The 15,808-nt window shown below is 35.3% G+C and overlaps 1 protein-coding gene across 2 annotated transcripts in view; it reads right to left on the bottom strand.

Annotated features, from left to right (window-relative positions):
• LOC132563036 (protein prune homolog 2-like) overlaps window positions 1-15,808 on the bottom strand; it is a 42,835-nt gene that overhangs the window by 26,413 nt on the left and 614 nt on the right. For both annotated transcript variants that reach the window (XM_060227795.1, XM_060227796.1), the window contains exons 2-10: window positions 12,887-12,997; window positions 12,144-12,248; window positions 11,466-11,746; window positions 11,129-11,241; window positions 10,325-10,480; window positions 9,704-9,798; window positions 9,396-9,554; window positions 5,879-7,334; window positions 3,785-5,286 (exon numbers count right to left, since the gene is read on the bottom strand). In XM_060227795.1, coding sequence (XP_060083778.1) covers window positions 3,785-5,286; window positions 5,879-7,334; window positions 9,396-9,554; window positions 9,704-9,798; window positions 10,325-10,480; window positions 11,129-11,241; window positions 11,466-11,746; window positions 12,144-12,248; window positions 12,887-12,922 — 3,903 coding nt within the window. In that variant the 5' untranslated portion in view covers window positions 12,923-12,997. The remainder of the gene's footprint in view (window positions 1-3,784; window positions 5,287-5,878; window positions 7,335-9,395; window positions 9,555-9,703; window positions 9,799-10,324; window positions 10,481-11,128; window positions 11,242-11,465; window positions 11,747-12,143; window positions 12,249-12,886; window positions 12,998-15,808) is intronic.

Genomic DNA, 15,808 nt, shown 5'->3' on the forward strand with positions numbered 1-15,808 from the left:
GAACATTCTTTTTCGTCATAGACAATTAAATTAATCACACTTAGGTTTGACTGAGGACACATTTCAGAAATTTTGTAATGAACATGTGTGGAATTGGGCAATTAAACGAAAATTAAACAGCAATTTTTTTCAAATTCCTAAACTTCCTAAGTGATGATTTGGATATGCATGTGCAGTAGACGTCATATAAGGATTCACTGTATGTCACATACTTATTGCTGTCACATGGATATTCATTAACCCAAGCATCATATCAATTTTATTATCATTTCTTGGTGTTGTTGAAAGCATTAAGACCAGAAGGCCTTACCTTTTTAAACTGTTTGAAAACAAAAATTCATCGCCTATTAAGGAATTACCGTACTAAAATTGTTAAGGAAATATTGTTAAATCATAAAATTTTGAGGGGATTTATTTTCTGGATCCATGAGTTTATACCTCCATGAAATATGATAAACACATAAAGGTTTACAATATGAATGTTTCTGTATGGATGTATAGCATATATGAAATTTTGAATTATGAATGTTTCTATAAGGACGTACAGCGTGTATGAAACCTTGAATTATGAATGTTTCCATTACAGATCTAAGGTGTGCATGAAGTGTTTTATATGAGTGACATGAACACATGGTGTATTTGAAATTAAGAATTATGAATATATGATATGTATGAAATATTTGATATGAGTGGTTGTTCAGATGTCTGGTGCGAATTGTTTGACTTGAATGTCTCTATACAGATGTATGATATACAAATGTATAAAAATGTTTTTATTTAGATCTATCGATGAGTGTGCAGTGAAATATGTTATGATATTGTCATGTGTATTCGCTTTGAAAAACTGAATAAAAATATAAGTAAAGACAAAGGGAGATGACATGGATTACACACAGCTATTTGTGTATTTAGCAAGCAATATTTATCCACAAACCATATGCCAACGAAAACAATCTTTGGAAAAACTTTGAATTTTAAGCCCAATTAAAATATACTACAGGGCTCTCACATCCTATTTTGGGACTGGGGCCCGGGGCCCTTACAATTGGGAAAAATAATGGTGTTTTCCTTGGAATTGGGAAAACTTGGGGTCTAAACTGGAAAGAAAAAGATATTATTTTGCATTGGGAATGGGGCTGAATATCGACCCCAAATCTGGCAGATCGAGAGCCCTGTACCATTTTACAGTAAAGTGAACAATTTTGACCACAATTCTAATATAGAATTCAAAACATTGTACATAGGATAGAACCTTATAACACAACCAGTAGAAAATTGACAATACCAACCTGAAGAAAATGTTTCCAAACATACAGTGTACATAGAATAGAACTTCTTATAACAAAACCAGTAGAAGATTGACAATACCAACCTGAGGAAAATGTTTCAAAACATACAGTGTACCATCAAACAATACTAAACAGTGACAGACATACCTGAAATCATTATTGGAATGTCACTCAAGGTTTACACAATGATTGGCAGGACAGACACCATAACACTGTCCATCAAGACAACACCCTCAATCTGCCAGACTTAAAAACTAAAGCGTAAAATTTTGTCATTAAAACAATGATAAGTAAATTGGACATGTATCCCACCCACAAATACTTATTAACTTTTTTCAGCGATATTTTGTCCTTCTCCATAGGCTGGCACCTGAACATCAGTTAAATCAACAGCACAACCAGACAATTAAACAATCTGGATCTCTTATATAACTGACTAAAAATCAAGGACGGTGCTATTATCATGTGATCCACATAGGCCTGTACAATGTTTCTGGGTGTTGAGGGCTTCTATGGTATACTACGTTACAGGCCCTTGTGATCCATTAATATTTTGATACCAATTCCTACTACGTGTGCTTGTCAACATGAAAATCAACAGCACAGCTGGAAATCAGCTGCTAAAGAAAGATGTCTGTTGCCCAAGAGTGAAAGACTCAGTAACTCAGAGAAAAACACAGGGATGAGACACCAGTAGAAGATGGGTGTCTGTGGTCAGAGAGGGAAAGATTCAGTAACTCAGAGAAAAACACAGGGATGAGACACTAGTAGAAGATGGGTGTCTGTGGTCTGAGAAAGAAAGACTCTGACACTCCAACACTAGGTTATAACAGGATAGCAGTCATGTGACACACTCCAACACTAGGCTACAAAAGGATAGCAGTCATGTGACACACTCCAACACTAGACTACAAAAGGACAACAGTCATGTGACACAGTTGCCAAAGATCTTTAAACAAGAGATCCCAGAGGGATCTTGGCGCCCACCATTTGAGGATCTGTTTTCAGTTCTTGAAGATTTGTTTATTTTTTTTTTGTTTGTTACAGGTGTTGTAAATGTTCATGAACTGGTCTTCATTGAATGTACTCAATGATGGCACAAGATATTTTTATTAAGAACTTATTAGCAAATATCATTTGAAAAAGATCCCAAAGTATTATTAGATTGCAGTCAGTTACAGGTGGATAATGGACAATATGTTTGTGCTGTCGACATCCAAGATGGCGGCCTGTGGGCCACCTTGATTTCAAATCAGTCCAAAAAAGGTACAATGCACAACTAGGGACCAAGGGAAACCAATATCTATGAAATACCAGAAGGATCCATCCAGTACTTCCTCAGATATAGCAGTAACAAGATTTTACTCTCAAAATCCAAGATGCCACCTGTAGGCCATCTTGAATTCGAATCAGTCCAAAAAAGGTACAATGCACAACTAGGGACCGAGGGGAACCTGCATATGAAATTTGAGAAAGATTCATCCAGTACTTTCCAAGAAATAGCGGTAACAAACTTTTACATCCAAAATCCAAGATGGCCATCTGTCGGCCATCTTGAATTCGAATCAGTCCAAAAGAGGTACAATGCACAACAAGGGACCAAGGGGAAACTGCATATGAAATTTGAGAAAGATCCATCCAGCACTTTCCCAGAAATAGCGGTAACAAACTTTTACTTCCAAAATCCAAGATGGCTGCCTGTTAGCCATCTTGATTTCGGATCAGTCCAAAAATGTACAATGCACAACTTGGAACCAAAGGGAACCTGCATATGAAATTTGAGAAAGATCCATCCAGCACTTTCCCAGAAATAGCAGTAACAAACTTTTACATCCAAAATCCAAGATGGCCACCTGTCGGCCATCTTGAATTTGAATCAGTCCAAAAAAGGTATAATGCACAACTAGGGACCAAGGGGAACCTGCATTTGAAATTTGAGAAAGATCCATCCAATACTTTCTCAGAAATAGCGGTAACAAACTTTTACTTCCAAAATCCAAGATGGCCACCTGTCGGCCATCTTGAATTTGAATCAGTCCAAAAAAGGTACAATGCACAACTAGGGACCAAGGGGAACCTGCATATGAAATTTGAGAAAGATCCATCAAGTACTTTCCAAGAAATAGCGGTAACAAACTTTTACATCCAAAATCCAAGATGGCCACCTGTCGGCCATCTTGAATTCGAATCAGTCCAAAACAGGTACAATGCACAACTAGGGACCAAGGGGAAACTGCATATGAAATTTGAGAAAGATCCATCCAGTACTTTTCCAGAAATAGTGGTAACAAGAATTGTTTACGGACGGATGGACGGACCACGGACGCAGGGCGACTGAATACCCCACCATCTGATGATGGTGAGCTAAAAATATTCTCCAATATTTAATGACAGAAGAGGATGTTTTTTTCTTTCATATATCTTCCTTTTCATATTTAATTTGTGGAACAAATTAAAGTGTAACCCCAATAGTGAGATAAGACATGTGTACTTACCACTGCTTTTCCATCTTGGAAACTCTCAATTTGGTGACTGTCTTCACTTTTTACCAAGCTCTGCACCTCTTTACCAGAGATATGTTTAAAGTTATCTCCCTTTTCATTCAGGTTGTCACTAGATGTCACTTCAATATTATGGCTGTCCGTTTCATAATTTGGCACATTATTAAATTTCACTTTACCATGGGAATAATAGTCAGATTTGGCACCATTAGTTTCACAAACATCTCCCTGTAATTGACTTAATTTATTGATATGACTAGAGTTATCCCCCTTAGAATCACAACCATGGACACCTGATATATTGATAGATTGAGACAATTCTTCCACAGATTCATTGTTGTGTTTTGCAGACTCAGGCTGTTGATATGAGGTTTGTTTTGACATTGTGTCCTCATTCTCTAAGACATTCTGTGTAAATTGGTTGTTCATTTCATCAGACTCTGTTAGTCCCTGCTCATTCCACTTCTCAATCTCTTTAGTGGGAAGCCCTCGTACCCTCTGGTCATTTAATGGCCCAATCCTGTCCCTTCTGGTTTCTTCAAGATCTTGACCATGATTGACAGGTTGACCTTCAAGGTTCTCCACATCTGGTGTCATCATAATTCTGTAACTTCCTTCTGTAGTTGTTGAACAGCTGTCTGAACTGTCAGATGAAGCACCATCTACTGGTGCCAGCAAACAAGTGGCTCCACCTAGTGGCAGAATATTAACATTAGTACTGCCATCTTCAGCCAAGGGATGTAACTCCTGTTTTTCATCTGAACATTCTGTTTGGTCTTTTCCTTCAGATGTCTTATTATCACTGAAACCTCCTGGTTCAATTCTTTCACAATCTGTGACCTTGAAAGATGAGGAACCTGACTGGGTTACCGTCACAATAGCAGATGCTATGATTTCCCTGATGAGTTGACCAGCATATTCCTCTACAGAAGAAATGGCTGACAGACTGGCCACCTCTCCACTACAAGGTGACACCATACTCCCGTCTTGATATTCCAAGTCTTTGGCAGAATTAGCAGATTGTAAAGGAGAATTTTTCACAGGTAACAAACTTGATTCACATGACCCACTACCATTTTGTACATCAGCTTTATCATACATGTTCTTTCTGAGAGCCTCTACATTTTTGGGTAAATTTGACAAAGTTGCACTCTGGAGGGCCTCAAAATTTCTTGGAATTTCTGATACACCTTTTCCTCTGGAGGCCTCGAAGTTTCTTGGTAGTTCTGATAAAATTTTTCCTTCCATTGATGTCCCCTTTTCATCTAACGACTTTCCTTGAATAGCCTCCATATTCTCAACGACACTATACCATGATTTCCCCTGAAGAGCCTCTACATTCTCACTATCACTGATCTTCCTGAAGCTAGTGCATTCAATGACCTCCTTGTTACCTGAGGTCGCGAGGTCAAGGTTTCCATGAAGAGGGTCAATACGTGATAGATAGTCAGTCTCTACTGTAATGGAGGTTGTGCTTGGAGTTTTCTTTAATTGAACTGAAAATAAAATGAAATAATGATCATCAACCAAAAGTTTCAATCAAAGAAACCCATACTACAGCAGGTTCTAATCATCAATGCATAATGATGTTAAAAATTAACTCATTTTATAAAGCTTTTATAAAGAGTGTCCAAACTCACTCCTACAATCATTTAGCCTATTATCACATAATGAACAGGATTGTTGTACTGGGTTTTTTTTCTCAAAGTTTTTATTTTTTGTGCTGTTAACAACAGACTGAAGCAAAGTGTTTTCCTTATTCAGGAATCTTTCAGGAAGGTCATTTAGTGGATAAAAATTTTATTTTCAAAGTCAAATATTTCTTGGCAATTTTATTTGATTAAAAAGAATTTTTAAAACCATGAAAAATAAAAAAAATAATCTGTATAGTTCCAAATACAAAATCTCAGACTTGTTTCATTCTTTCCTATTTTTCAATTATAGGGCACATGTTCTTTTCCATATTAAACATATGTTCTTCAAGCACAGCATGATCCTCTTACTTATTAAATCTATTAGACCATGTAAGCAAACAGAAAAATATACCATATATATAGACAGATAACACAGATTATCACATGAACATACCTGGAAATGTTAGGCCTTTGTTAAATGCCATTTCCAGAGGATAGGAAGAGTTCTCTCCCATGCTTGGTTGAAGGATTCCCATGATGCTCTTGGCTACATGTGGATTTGACATATTAGGGAATGCATCCACAGCGTTGGCTATCATTTGTCCTGCCAAGGAATAGACAAAATCCTTGAATACAAGATCTTCCTGAATGTAATCGCCAGGACCTTTCCTTCCATCTCCATCTTGGTCACCTTGAGGAGACTGACCTTTACCCAGGTTTATAACTCCCCTGCTATGACCTTGTCTTTGGCCTTTGTGTAATTCCTGGTTACCATTACTTGGGTCATCTTTGTCAAATGTTGAGTGTGATTCATCATATTCTGCTTCTTCTCCGTCAGTGTCTCTCAACATGGCAAGAGCTATTTCCATAGCGACAACATTTCTCTCACCTTTATTCTGACCTATATCTGACTTCCTGTCATCCGTCGCATTAAGATTGTCACACAGATCTGTAACACTCTCACTGAAGAAGTTGGACTGAGACACACTCTGACTGGAGGTCACGACCTCTGGACTATGACTTCTGACTTCTGACCTGTCACCTTTAATGGCTTCAAGGTGTGAACTCAACAGGCTTGGATCAACAGACTGGTCCATGTAAGAATTGAACTTGTTCTCCATATAGCTATTTTGTGGAGTAAATGGCACAAAATCATTATGTTTGCCACCCTGAGCCATCATTAAATCCCCACCCAGACTAAAATCAGAGTTATCTCCCATTGACGACCTCTTCTGTTGTATCTTTTGTACCATGTCTGAACTGTTAAAGCTTGGTAGGTTCTGCTCCTTGGCAAACCAGTCAAACCCGCCGTCAATGACACTATTTTGAGGTGTATAGGGTACACTGTTCCCTGCCGATCCACTACAGGATGGGTTGCCACTACTAGCCGAAAGTAACGCCTTCTTTTCCTGAATCTTGTTTAACATTTCGGAACTATTAAAACTTGGTAAGGTCTGTTCCTTACCCATAAAGCCACTGTCCATGTAACTATTTGGAGGTGTAACAGGATAACTAGGAAAACCTGATCCAGGTCGGGAAGCCGTAGCTGAGGAATTTCCTGAACATTCGTTAACACTGGTGACCATGATATCCGGGGTTCGAGGCGACTCCATGACATCAGCTTCATTCAACTCTCCAAGGTTGTCATCCAGATTCACAAAATTTAACGTTGGCACCATGTTGGAATATCTGTTTTTCACGGTTTGATTTTTGGTTTCATGTTCACTGAAACTCAAATCCGAGATGGAAACTTCTGGAGGAGTGTTGGAAAATGATAACACTAGAGGTAACACTTTCTTTCTTGATGCCTTCACATTTTCCTGGGTGTAACAGTATATGCCATCATGGCTGTTTGGAAACACTGACAGCCCAAGATCTGGGTCAAGTGAATTCTTTAATCTTGATGATAGCTATGAAAAAAGAAAGATATCAAATCATTTCATATAATAAGATATTTAACCAGAAATCTATCAGTAGGAAAGACATCCCATCTTTAGAGAAAATATTTGTCAGTATTCTTCAAAGATTGATGTCTTCCATAATAGTTCAATAGTTGGCAATAAAGTCAAACCTGTTTTAAAGGCTACTTTGCAACAAAGACCTCCTCTCTATTAAGGTTTCTTTCATACAAGGACCTTCTGTTTGTAAAGACCTCATGTCCATAAAGACCTCCTGTCTATTGAGGCAAATTTCATACAAAGACCTCCTCTCTATTAAGGCCTCCTGTCTATTAATGCCTCTTTCAAAAAAAGACATCCTATCTAGTAAGTCCACTTTTATACAAAGACCTACTATCTATTGAGGCTACCTTCATATAAAGACCTCCTGTCTATTACAGTTACTTTCATACAAAGGGCACCTGTCTATAAAAGCCACTTTCATACAAAGACCTCCTGTCTATTGAGGCAATTTCATACAAAGACATCCTATCTATTGAGGCAATTTCATACAAAGACCTCCTGTCTATTGAGGCAATTTCATACAAAGACATCCTGTCTATTAAGGTCACTTTTATACAAAGGGCAACTGTCTATAAAGGGCTTTTTTTGTTTCCCTATGTAATGCTCTAAATTGGGATGAGAATGCTTAACATGATTTCTTTTAATGTTATAAATTTGTTATTGTATGAGGGGAAAGAGTGTTTCTTCAGATGTAATCACTTTTGCCCAATCTTCTAGTCATTATTTAGACAATGAAATGTGGCTAAACTAAGATGCTCATAGTAACTGAACCTCTATATAAAGGTCACCTGTGTTTAGAGGCCACTTTTCTCTGTTACCTTGAAGGATACACTTGCAAGGTGAGAAACACTGCAGACATATCAGTGTTTTGTAAAAGAAAATTAGATTTTATAAGGAATTATGTTTTATCATAAAAGAAAATTAGATTTTATAAGGAATTATGTTTTATCATAAAAGAAAATTAGATTTTATAAGGAATTATGTTTTATCATAAAAGCTATGATTTGCTAAAAATGAAAGATTTCTTCCTGGGTTGTATTTTGTAAGTAATTTGTAAATATTTTTACTCCTCAGCAGTACTCAAATTGAGGAAAGGTTTGTGAAGAGCTACAAATTGAGGAAAGCTATGTTTTGTGTGATTTTTTTCTTTTTTACTTTTAAGCAGATTAAGGTATCTAGAGACAGCTAAAACTCAAGATCTTACACTAGTCGTTTACTGTTAATACAAGAGGCCAAGCAGCCTTGACGGTCACCTGAGATAAACAATATTGAATATAAAGGTTAAAGGATAGTTATTAAGAGTCATGAAACAGAAATTATGACACTGAATACAGACAGTGTCATTACATGCATCCCATCTAAACTGTCATCCTATATTGGTAATTCTTATGAAGTTATAACCAACTTTATACTCAAAAATATCATTTTTCTATGAAAATTACAGTAAAGTCTAAACAAATTCCTCCCCATGAAGAAATGTGAGACCCATTTTGGTAATTAAAGCACCTTAAGATGCTTTCATTCATGAAGAGTATTTGATTATATCACATCTTGGTGTTGAGAAGAAGAATTTTGAAATTCAAGTCAATTTCACCCCTTTTGGCCCCGCCCATCGGCACCTGGGGATCAGTCAGGATCGAAATGGGCATATCATCGAGCCTTCATCCTTCACTCATAATTCTAACCAAGTTTGAAACATTTCCAATGCAAATTGAGAATAGGATTTTTGAAATCTGAGTCAATTTGACCCCTTTCGGTTCCGCCTCTCAGACCTCTGGGGGACGGGGACTGTATAATTCACAATTTTGGTTCATCTTAGGTTAGGAAAAGTTTCTGCAAAATTTTTATTGAAATTGGATCAGGGGTTTATAAGAGGAAGTCGAAAGTGTTAAATTGTTTACGGACATACCACGCACAACACCAGATGAAGGGTATTAGAATAGGTCACCATGAGGTTCTGTCTCTGGTGACCTAAAAATATATCATGTTCATACATTGCAACACACTCACCTGGATAGCAAAGTCATTGTCTGTTGCACATAAAGCCAGTTGTCTTCTTGGCTCTCCCACAGTGTCTTGATACATTGTCATGATAACCAAGATAGCCGCACCTTGGTCCCGTAGGAAGTGCTGACAATCTTGTATAAAATTAACCCTACTTACGAATTCCTAAAAAACGTGAAATAAAAAAGAGTATTAACATTCATCAATTTACATTGAAAATGCAAATTAATTATGTCTTGAGAAATTTGAGTATTTGAATACAGAGTAAGTAAAAAACATCATTTATCATTTCAAACTTTGCTACAGTGACTTACTTCCAGTTCCATAGAGACAGAAGCCATGGCAACCACGTAAGAACTGCCCGTCACAATCTTTAGATCTTTCTCCAATATTTCTATTGTAGTTAGTCCTGATAACAAAACATAAAACATAAAACAAGGAGAAGACAGAGTTCACTGTAACTTGTATGAGTAGAAATCATCGTATGAAGTTTCAATCAAATCCATCAAACCTTTCTCAAGTTATTATCTGAAAATCAAAATTTGAAGAAAAATATCTATTTTTAGCAGCAATGACCTTTGTAGTTGACCTTCCACCTCAAACTCAAATCTGTTCTGTGCTACCTATATTCCCTTTCAGTTCCACCAACAGGGGATGAATTACTTAGCTTGTGACTTCTTTTTTTTGTGACTGTAAAAGTTCCAGGGTTACAGAGAGTGAAAGTGGTCGTAACCCCCTGGAGTATCAATGTATAGGCTAATTTCAAACACTCTGTCACTGCTCATCCTTCATAATAATGTACATGAAATCCCTTGAAATAATTAAATTTTGAGTTCGAAATCAATCTTCAAGATGGCTTCCATAGTACAAAACAAGATATAATGTCAGGTGGATGTCATCATATATCAAAGCTGGTGATTACAACTTAAACTTACCTGTTAAGTCACACTTTGCCTTCTTCAGTTGTTCGTAGAGTTCTCTCCCCTGGTTGTTGGTAACCCAGCCTTCCAGTGTCTGAATAGCAGCAGTGTCTCGCGGTGTTGTCTTCCCTGCAGCTGGGCTTTGATTGATGGTGTCCACCAAAATCGTTCCTACATACATTAACAGACCACTTAAGGGAGGTAACTCTAATACATTATACATGACCGAATCAGATACAGGTTTTTGGAACAGAAAGAAATGCTGTACCCTGATGTAGGTAATCACAAGTTGTGACTGTTGGTAATTTATTAAATTCCTTACAAAAATGTTGGAAGTTGTTGCTTTTTGCTTTCAGGCATTTAATACAAATTTGATCCCTCATCTACAATGTCAATGCTGAAATTTCAAGAACTCCAACACACAAATTTTTTGTGTCAATGTTTTTTTTTTTTTATTATCATTTTTTTTTTATAAACCACTGATCTATACCTAATGAGAATTTAAACTATGAGCATTCAGTTTTCAATCACTTATCAGGATCTCACTGAAAACAGCAACCATTACAATGAAAACTGACATCAAAGACAGATCTCACTGAAAACAGCAACCATTACAATGAAAACTGACATCAAAGACTAAAACATTTCATGATGCTTTTGGATTACTTAACAAAACTGATTCCTCATTTCCTTTGTAAATATTTGGATATTTTCAACAATGTAATGGTTTAGCTCACTTTCAATTTTTTTTTTATGTTTTTTTCCTAAATAAGAAACATCTTACAGCTGAAAAACACTACAAAATATCATTCATCTTACCATACAATAATAACGCCACCTCATGATCCATGACTACGCTGTCATTGTTTACCAGGAGCTCTTCAGCTATCAAAGTACAACAAGATCCAACAGTATCCATAACAACCTGTACCCTGAAATATACAATTATATACATTAGGGATCTGCATGTATCAACAGAGTATAAGGAAATTGCTTAACAAGTTTGATACATCAATAGCTTTCAGGTCAATGGTCATCACAAGTTTAAAGTCTCACTATTTCTGAGACAAGTTGAGGTTAACAGGCAAAACAGTGAGTTGATATACTGATGTTGAATAAAGAAAATTTTTTACAAAAAAAAAAAAAGGATACAAACCTGCCATCTTCTGGTCGCTGTCGAGGACGATGATCAATCACCATGGTAACAGCATCTTCTAATGCAGTATCTGTTGCTGGTAACACATTGTGATCCACCAGGGTCAATGCCAGGCATTTACAGCTGTGCAGATGTGACAGGTCAAGGTCATCTCTAAAGGTCAAAAGGTCAGCAGAAATACCTTGTTGACTTAGAAGGAATGTAGTCTCTGTGCGAAGGTGGTATTTCTTCCTTGGTATATTTAGCACAGGAACATACAAACAACTGTCCTCTGTCTTTGTCTGCGTACAAAGAAAACTAGGGTTTCACTTTTCACTTCACAATTATCGAATCAAATCAACTGTCACTTATATCATCATTTTTTTATGCAATCAATTTCATATAAATAAAATCATCAATTTCATCACCATTCTGCTGATGACTTTTAAAAGCGATTGATCTCCTTTCAATCATACCCCAATAGAAGCCTGTATTTGCTATATGATATACAACACAGTTTTACAATGGGATCATTTAAAATTCCTTGTTATCTAAAATTCTTTTTTTGACTAAAAAGCATTGACAAGGGATGAAATGAGAGAAAAAACAGAGAATAATAGAATTGGTAGCTAAAACCTTTGCCATCAACAAATACTGATTGAGACTGACTGACAAACAAGGTTCTGATACCGGATTTACCTTGTGTCTATAATAGCTATAAACAATGGCCGCAATAGCTGAGTCTAGGTCACATGCCTCATTGCCAAGGACAACATGGACCTTTTCGTAGGAAGGCAAGTTATCCTGAAAAATAAGACAATAAAATTTCTGAATCATTCTAATAGTGGCACAGTACAGAAAACACATGTGTGTACTTGTTCAGCAATGTACTTAAGGAATGATCAGATATATGAATATAATGCAATCCATTCAGTCACTGAGCTAATACACCGACTCATCAACATTTTTACTTTTCTTTCATCACTTAGGATTTTCCTCAGTCGCCTCCTAAACTTACAAATTTAGACCGCCCAGTAACATAAATGATGAGTCCTAGAAGGACAAATCAGCTGTCTGATGAAATTTGATTCAGTATCTAGTACTTCTCTTAGTAATTATAAATTTTATTAAAAGGTGATGTTCACTTGTTTGTCATTTGCACAATCTACAAGGAGTGGTAACCTATCTAACACTGAATACTTGATCAATATTCTGATAAAAAGGACCTTACAACTATCTCCATATTATACATGATATATGATAAGTACCACTAGGATTCAAAATGAAAAATCTATAACAAACTTGTCCAATAAATCTCATGATATGGACACATAAGATCCTAGTGAGAAGTAAATTAAGTATCTTAAATAACCATTTCCGCATTTGAAATATTTCAAATTTTATATAAGTGATAAATTAAAAGAATAATGTAATTTCTTTACCTGGGCCTTCTTTGTGAATTTTAGATATTCCTCCATGTCAGGTATTTATCCGAGATTAATCTGAGCTCCAACGATCTCCCACCACACAGTTGGTAACAGCCATCTCCCAGTCTATAACAAAATAGTAAAAATAGGTTATTTAACAATGGATTCTTAACCTTTCGTTTTGTAACTGTATTACTAAAACAATAGCAGGGATCCAAAATATTCCCAAAAACTGAACAATATCACTTGTACCACTGCATACAGTGATCAGAGGTACCGATAAAGCTAAAACTCATCTGTTAACTTCAATTTTACTTATAAATTTTATCCATAAATAAAATGGAATCTGTTATAACAGCAGATGATAATTTATAACCGGTGAATTATTACAAAAATTATTCACCCCTCCCCAAAATAAAACTTATTGTGATAAAGAACAACACAATTGTTTTCTAAAAAATGAATATCAACGAATGTTAATGATTCTCAACTTAAACCTATTGACTGTAATAAGGTAGACATTTCACCCACTTGCTTGTGTCTTTAATTAATATCACTCAAATGAAGCAAGAAATCATTGTATGGTACTAAATATGTACACAGTATGGACGAATCCAATTTATATGCTTCATAAATAACATTCAGATGCTGCAAAAGGCACAATCATATTTCAGCACAATGTTTGCAGTGCAAAATCACTAAAATAAAATCAACCTTAAATTATGTATGTTTACAGTATATCCTGTTAACATTCCTTCTGGTCTATCAAAGCTTTTTATCAGCAAAAGTAGGAAAATTTATCAACTTTTAACTGCGAATTTTTCAGCATATATAAAAGATAGTTTAAATACTACAAGTTTTATAACTTAATATTCAGCAACTTATTTTGAGAGCGGCCATCATGATCATCTATTATAAAAATATTACAAAATTATATAAAAATGTGTGTTAATTGACAAGTTCGCGATCATCTATATAAAAAAGTGTGTTAATTGACAAGTTCAGGATCATCTATTTTAAAAAAAAGTGTGTTAATTGACAAGTTCATGATCATCTATTTAAAAAAGTGTGTTAATTGACACGTTCAGGATCATCTCTTTTAAAAAGTGTATTAATTGACACGTTCAGGATCATCTCTTTTAAAAAAAAGTGTGTTAATTGACAAGTTCACGATCATCTATTTTAAAAAAAAGTGTGTTAATTGACAAGTTCAGGATCATCTATTTAAAAAGTGTGTTAACTGACAAGTGCATTTACATGAATCTGCAATTCTACTTACCACCATCCCACACTCTAGTGTATACTATACACTGTACATACTATAGATAAAAAAATAAAAATCAACTTTGAACTCAGAACTATCTCATAAAGATCAATCACGTAAACACGTACAGTACACAGATTGTTTGTACAAGTAAGGTCAGAAATCTTTATAAGTTATGTATGAAACTTTGGTTGTTTTTGTTTGTGTAACGGATTCTCACTTTTCCATATACAGGCTTTAATTATATATATGTATACAGCATGTAACACTGTGTAAACACAGCCAAACACTTGTCAACAAGGCAGAATTGAAGATCTACAAGTGCAAAGATTTTCAAAAGATTAACAGAATATTCTATTAAATCTGCAGAGGCACCATTTTCAAAACATTCAAAATAATAGAATAAATTTTTTGTGAACAATTTCAACTTCAAGATCTGTAAAATTACCAATCCAAGGGGAAATTATATTTCCTTAAAAAGTTTACAACAAGATCTTCTGTTGGACAGGAATCTTCCCAATCACTAATGTAGTATTTATGTTGTGTATGTAGGTTATCAAGTAATATTTAACAAAATATGGCTTATAAAACACTTCAGCTTTGTGAAGAAAATTCTTCTTCAGGTTTTTTGTTTGTCAGGTTTGTCACCCTTTGAACAGCCAAGGTCATTATGAGGTGGGGGTCTTCTTGTAGTCACTGGTGACTTTCTCAATGAACAACATACAGGAGGTGTGTCACATGCCTTCAAGAACATTTCGGGTAAAATGCCTTGTCCAAGGACACAACCACTTTAGCAAAGACCTATCCAAGCCAATTCTCAGCTTCCTGAAAAGCACAACCCCACACATGTAGGGAGCATCAATCTACGTGCCTCTGATCGTCAACTGAAGCTATGTAGGTCAGACTGAGAAAATTAAGTCCTTAATTATCCTTAAAGAATTACTTTGAAAAAAGGAAATTTTCACTGATTTACTATCATAACATCAAAACAAATTTCTACACATTTTGAATTGTGTGTTGTTATATCCCTTTTCATAGTAGTTTGTGTTTATCAGGAAATTAAAACTGTATTATGTGATTTCCTAGTAATGGCCATGGGTTAAACACCCAAATTTCCTGAACAAAATGTGACTGAACTTCTGCATGTTGTTCATTGAGGAAGCCATCAGCCACTACAAACTCTGCATCAAATTTCATATAAACCAGTATTATATATTCAAATATTAAGCTATCTGTGAATAATAGGTTTTTCCAGTAGTTTCCTATTTCACTATGCGTACTGTATGGTGAATAATTAATTGGGCAATTTTAATTGGAAAGAATTAAACTACATGTTTTTAATTCTGCTCTTTAATAATAAAAAAATATGACACGACAAAAATTATAATATGCACCAATATATATATATATATTATGTATGATTTATCCAATCATTCTTACATGTAAAACTGTAGAACATTTTTTATAATTGATGTGATGGGCTAATGCTTACCAGGAATTTTCATGAAATTGCAAGAATTTTTTACAAAAATCTTATATAAATTTTGCACCTCACTTTACCATTTCTCAATCTAATCTTACAGACTCAACTTTCAATACAAGAATAACTTATTATATCATTATTTATGCATTAAACAAAAAAAACCCATATCATTTAGTCAGTCAGTTGCCAA

This window comes from Ylistrum balloti, unplaced genomic scaffold (genome assembly GCF_031769215.1).
Source record: "Ylistrum balloti isolate Yb309-2 unplaced genomic scaffold, AGI_CSIRO_Ybal_v1 Utg371562, whole genome shotgun sequence".
Classification (NCBI taxonomy): Eukaryota; Metazoa; Mollusca; class Bivalvia; order Pectinida; family Pectinidae; genus Ylistrum; species Ylistrum balloti.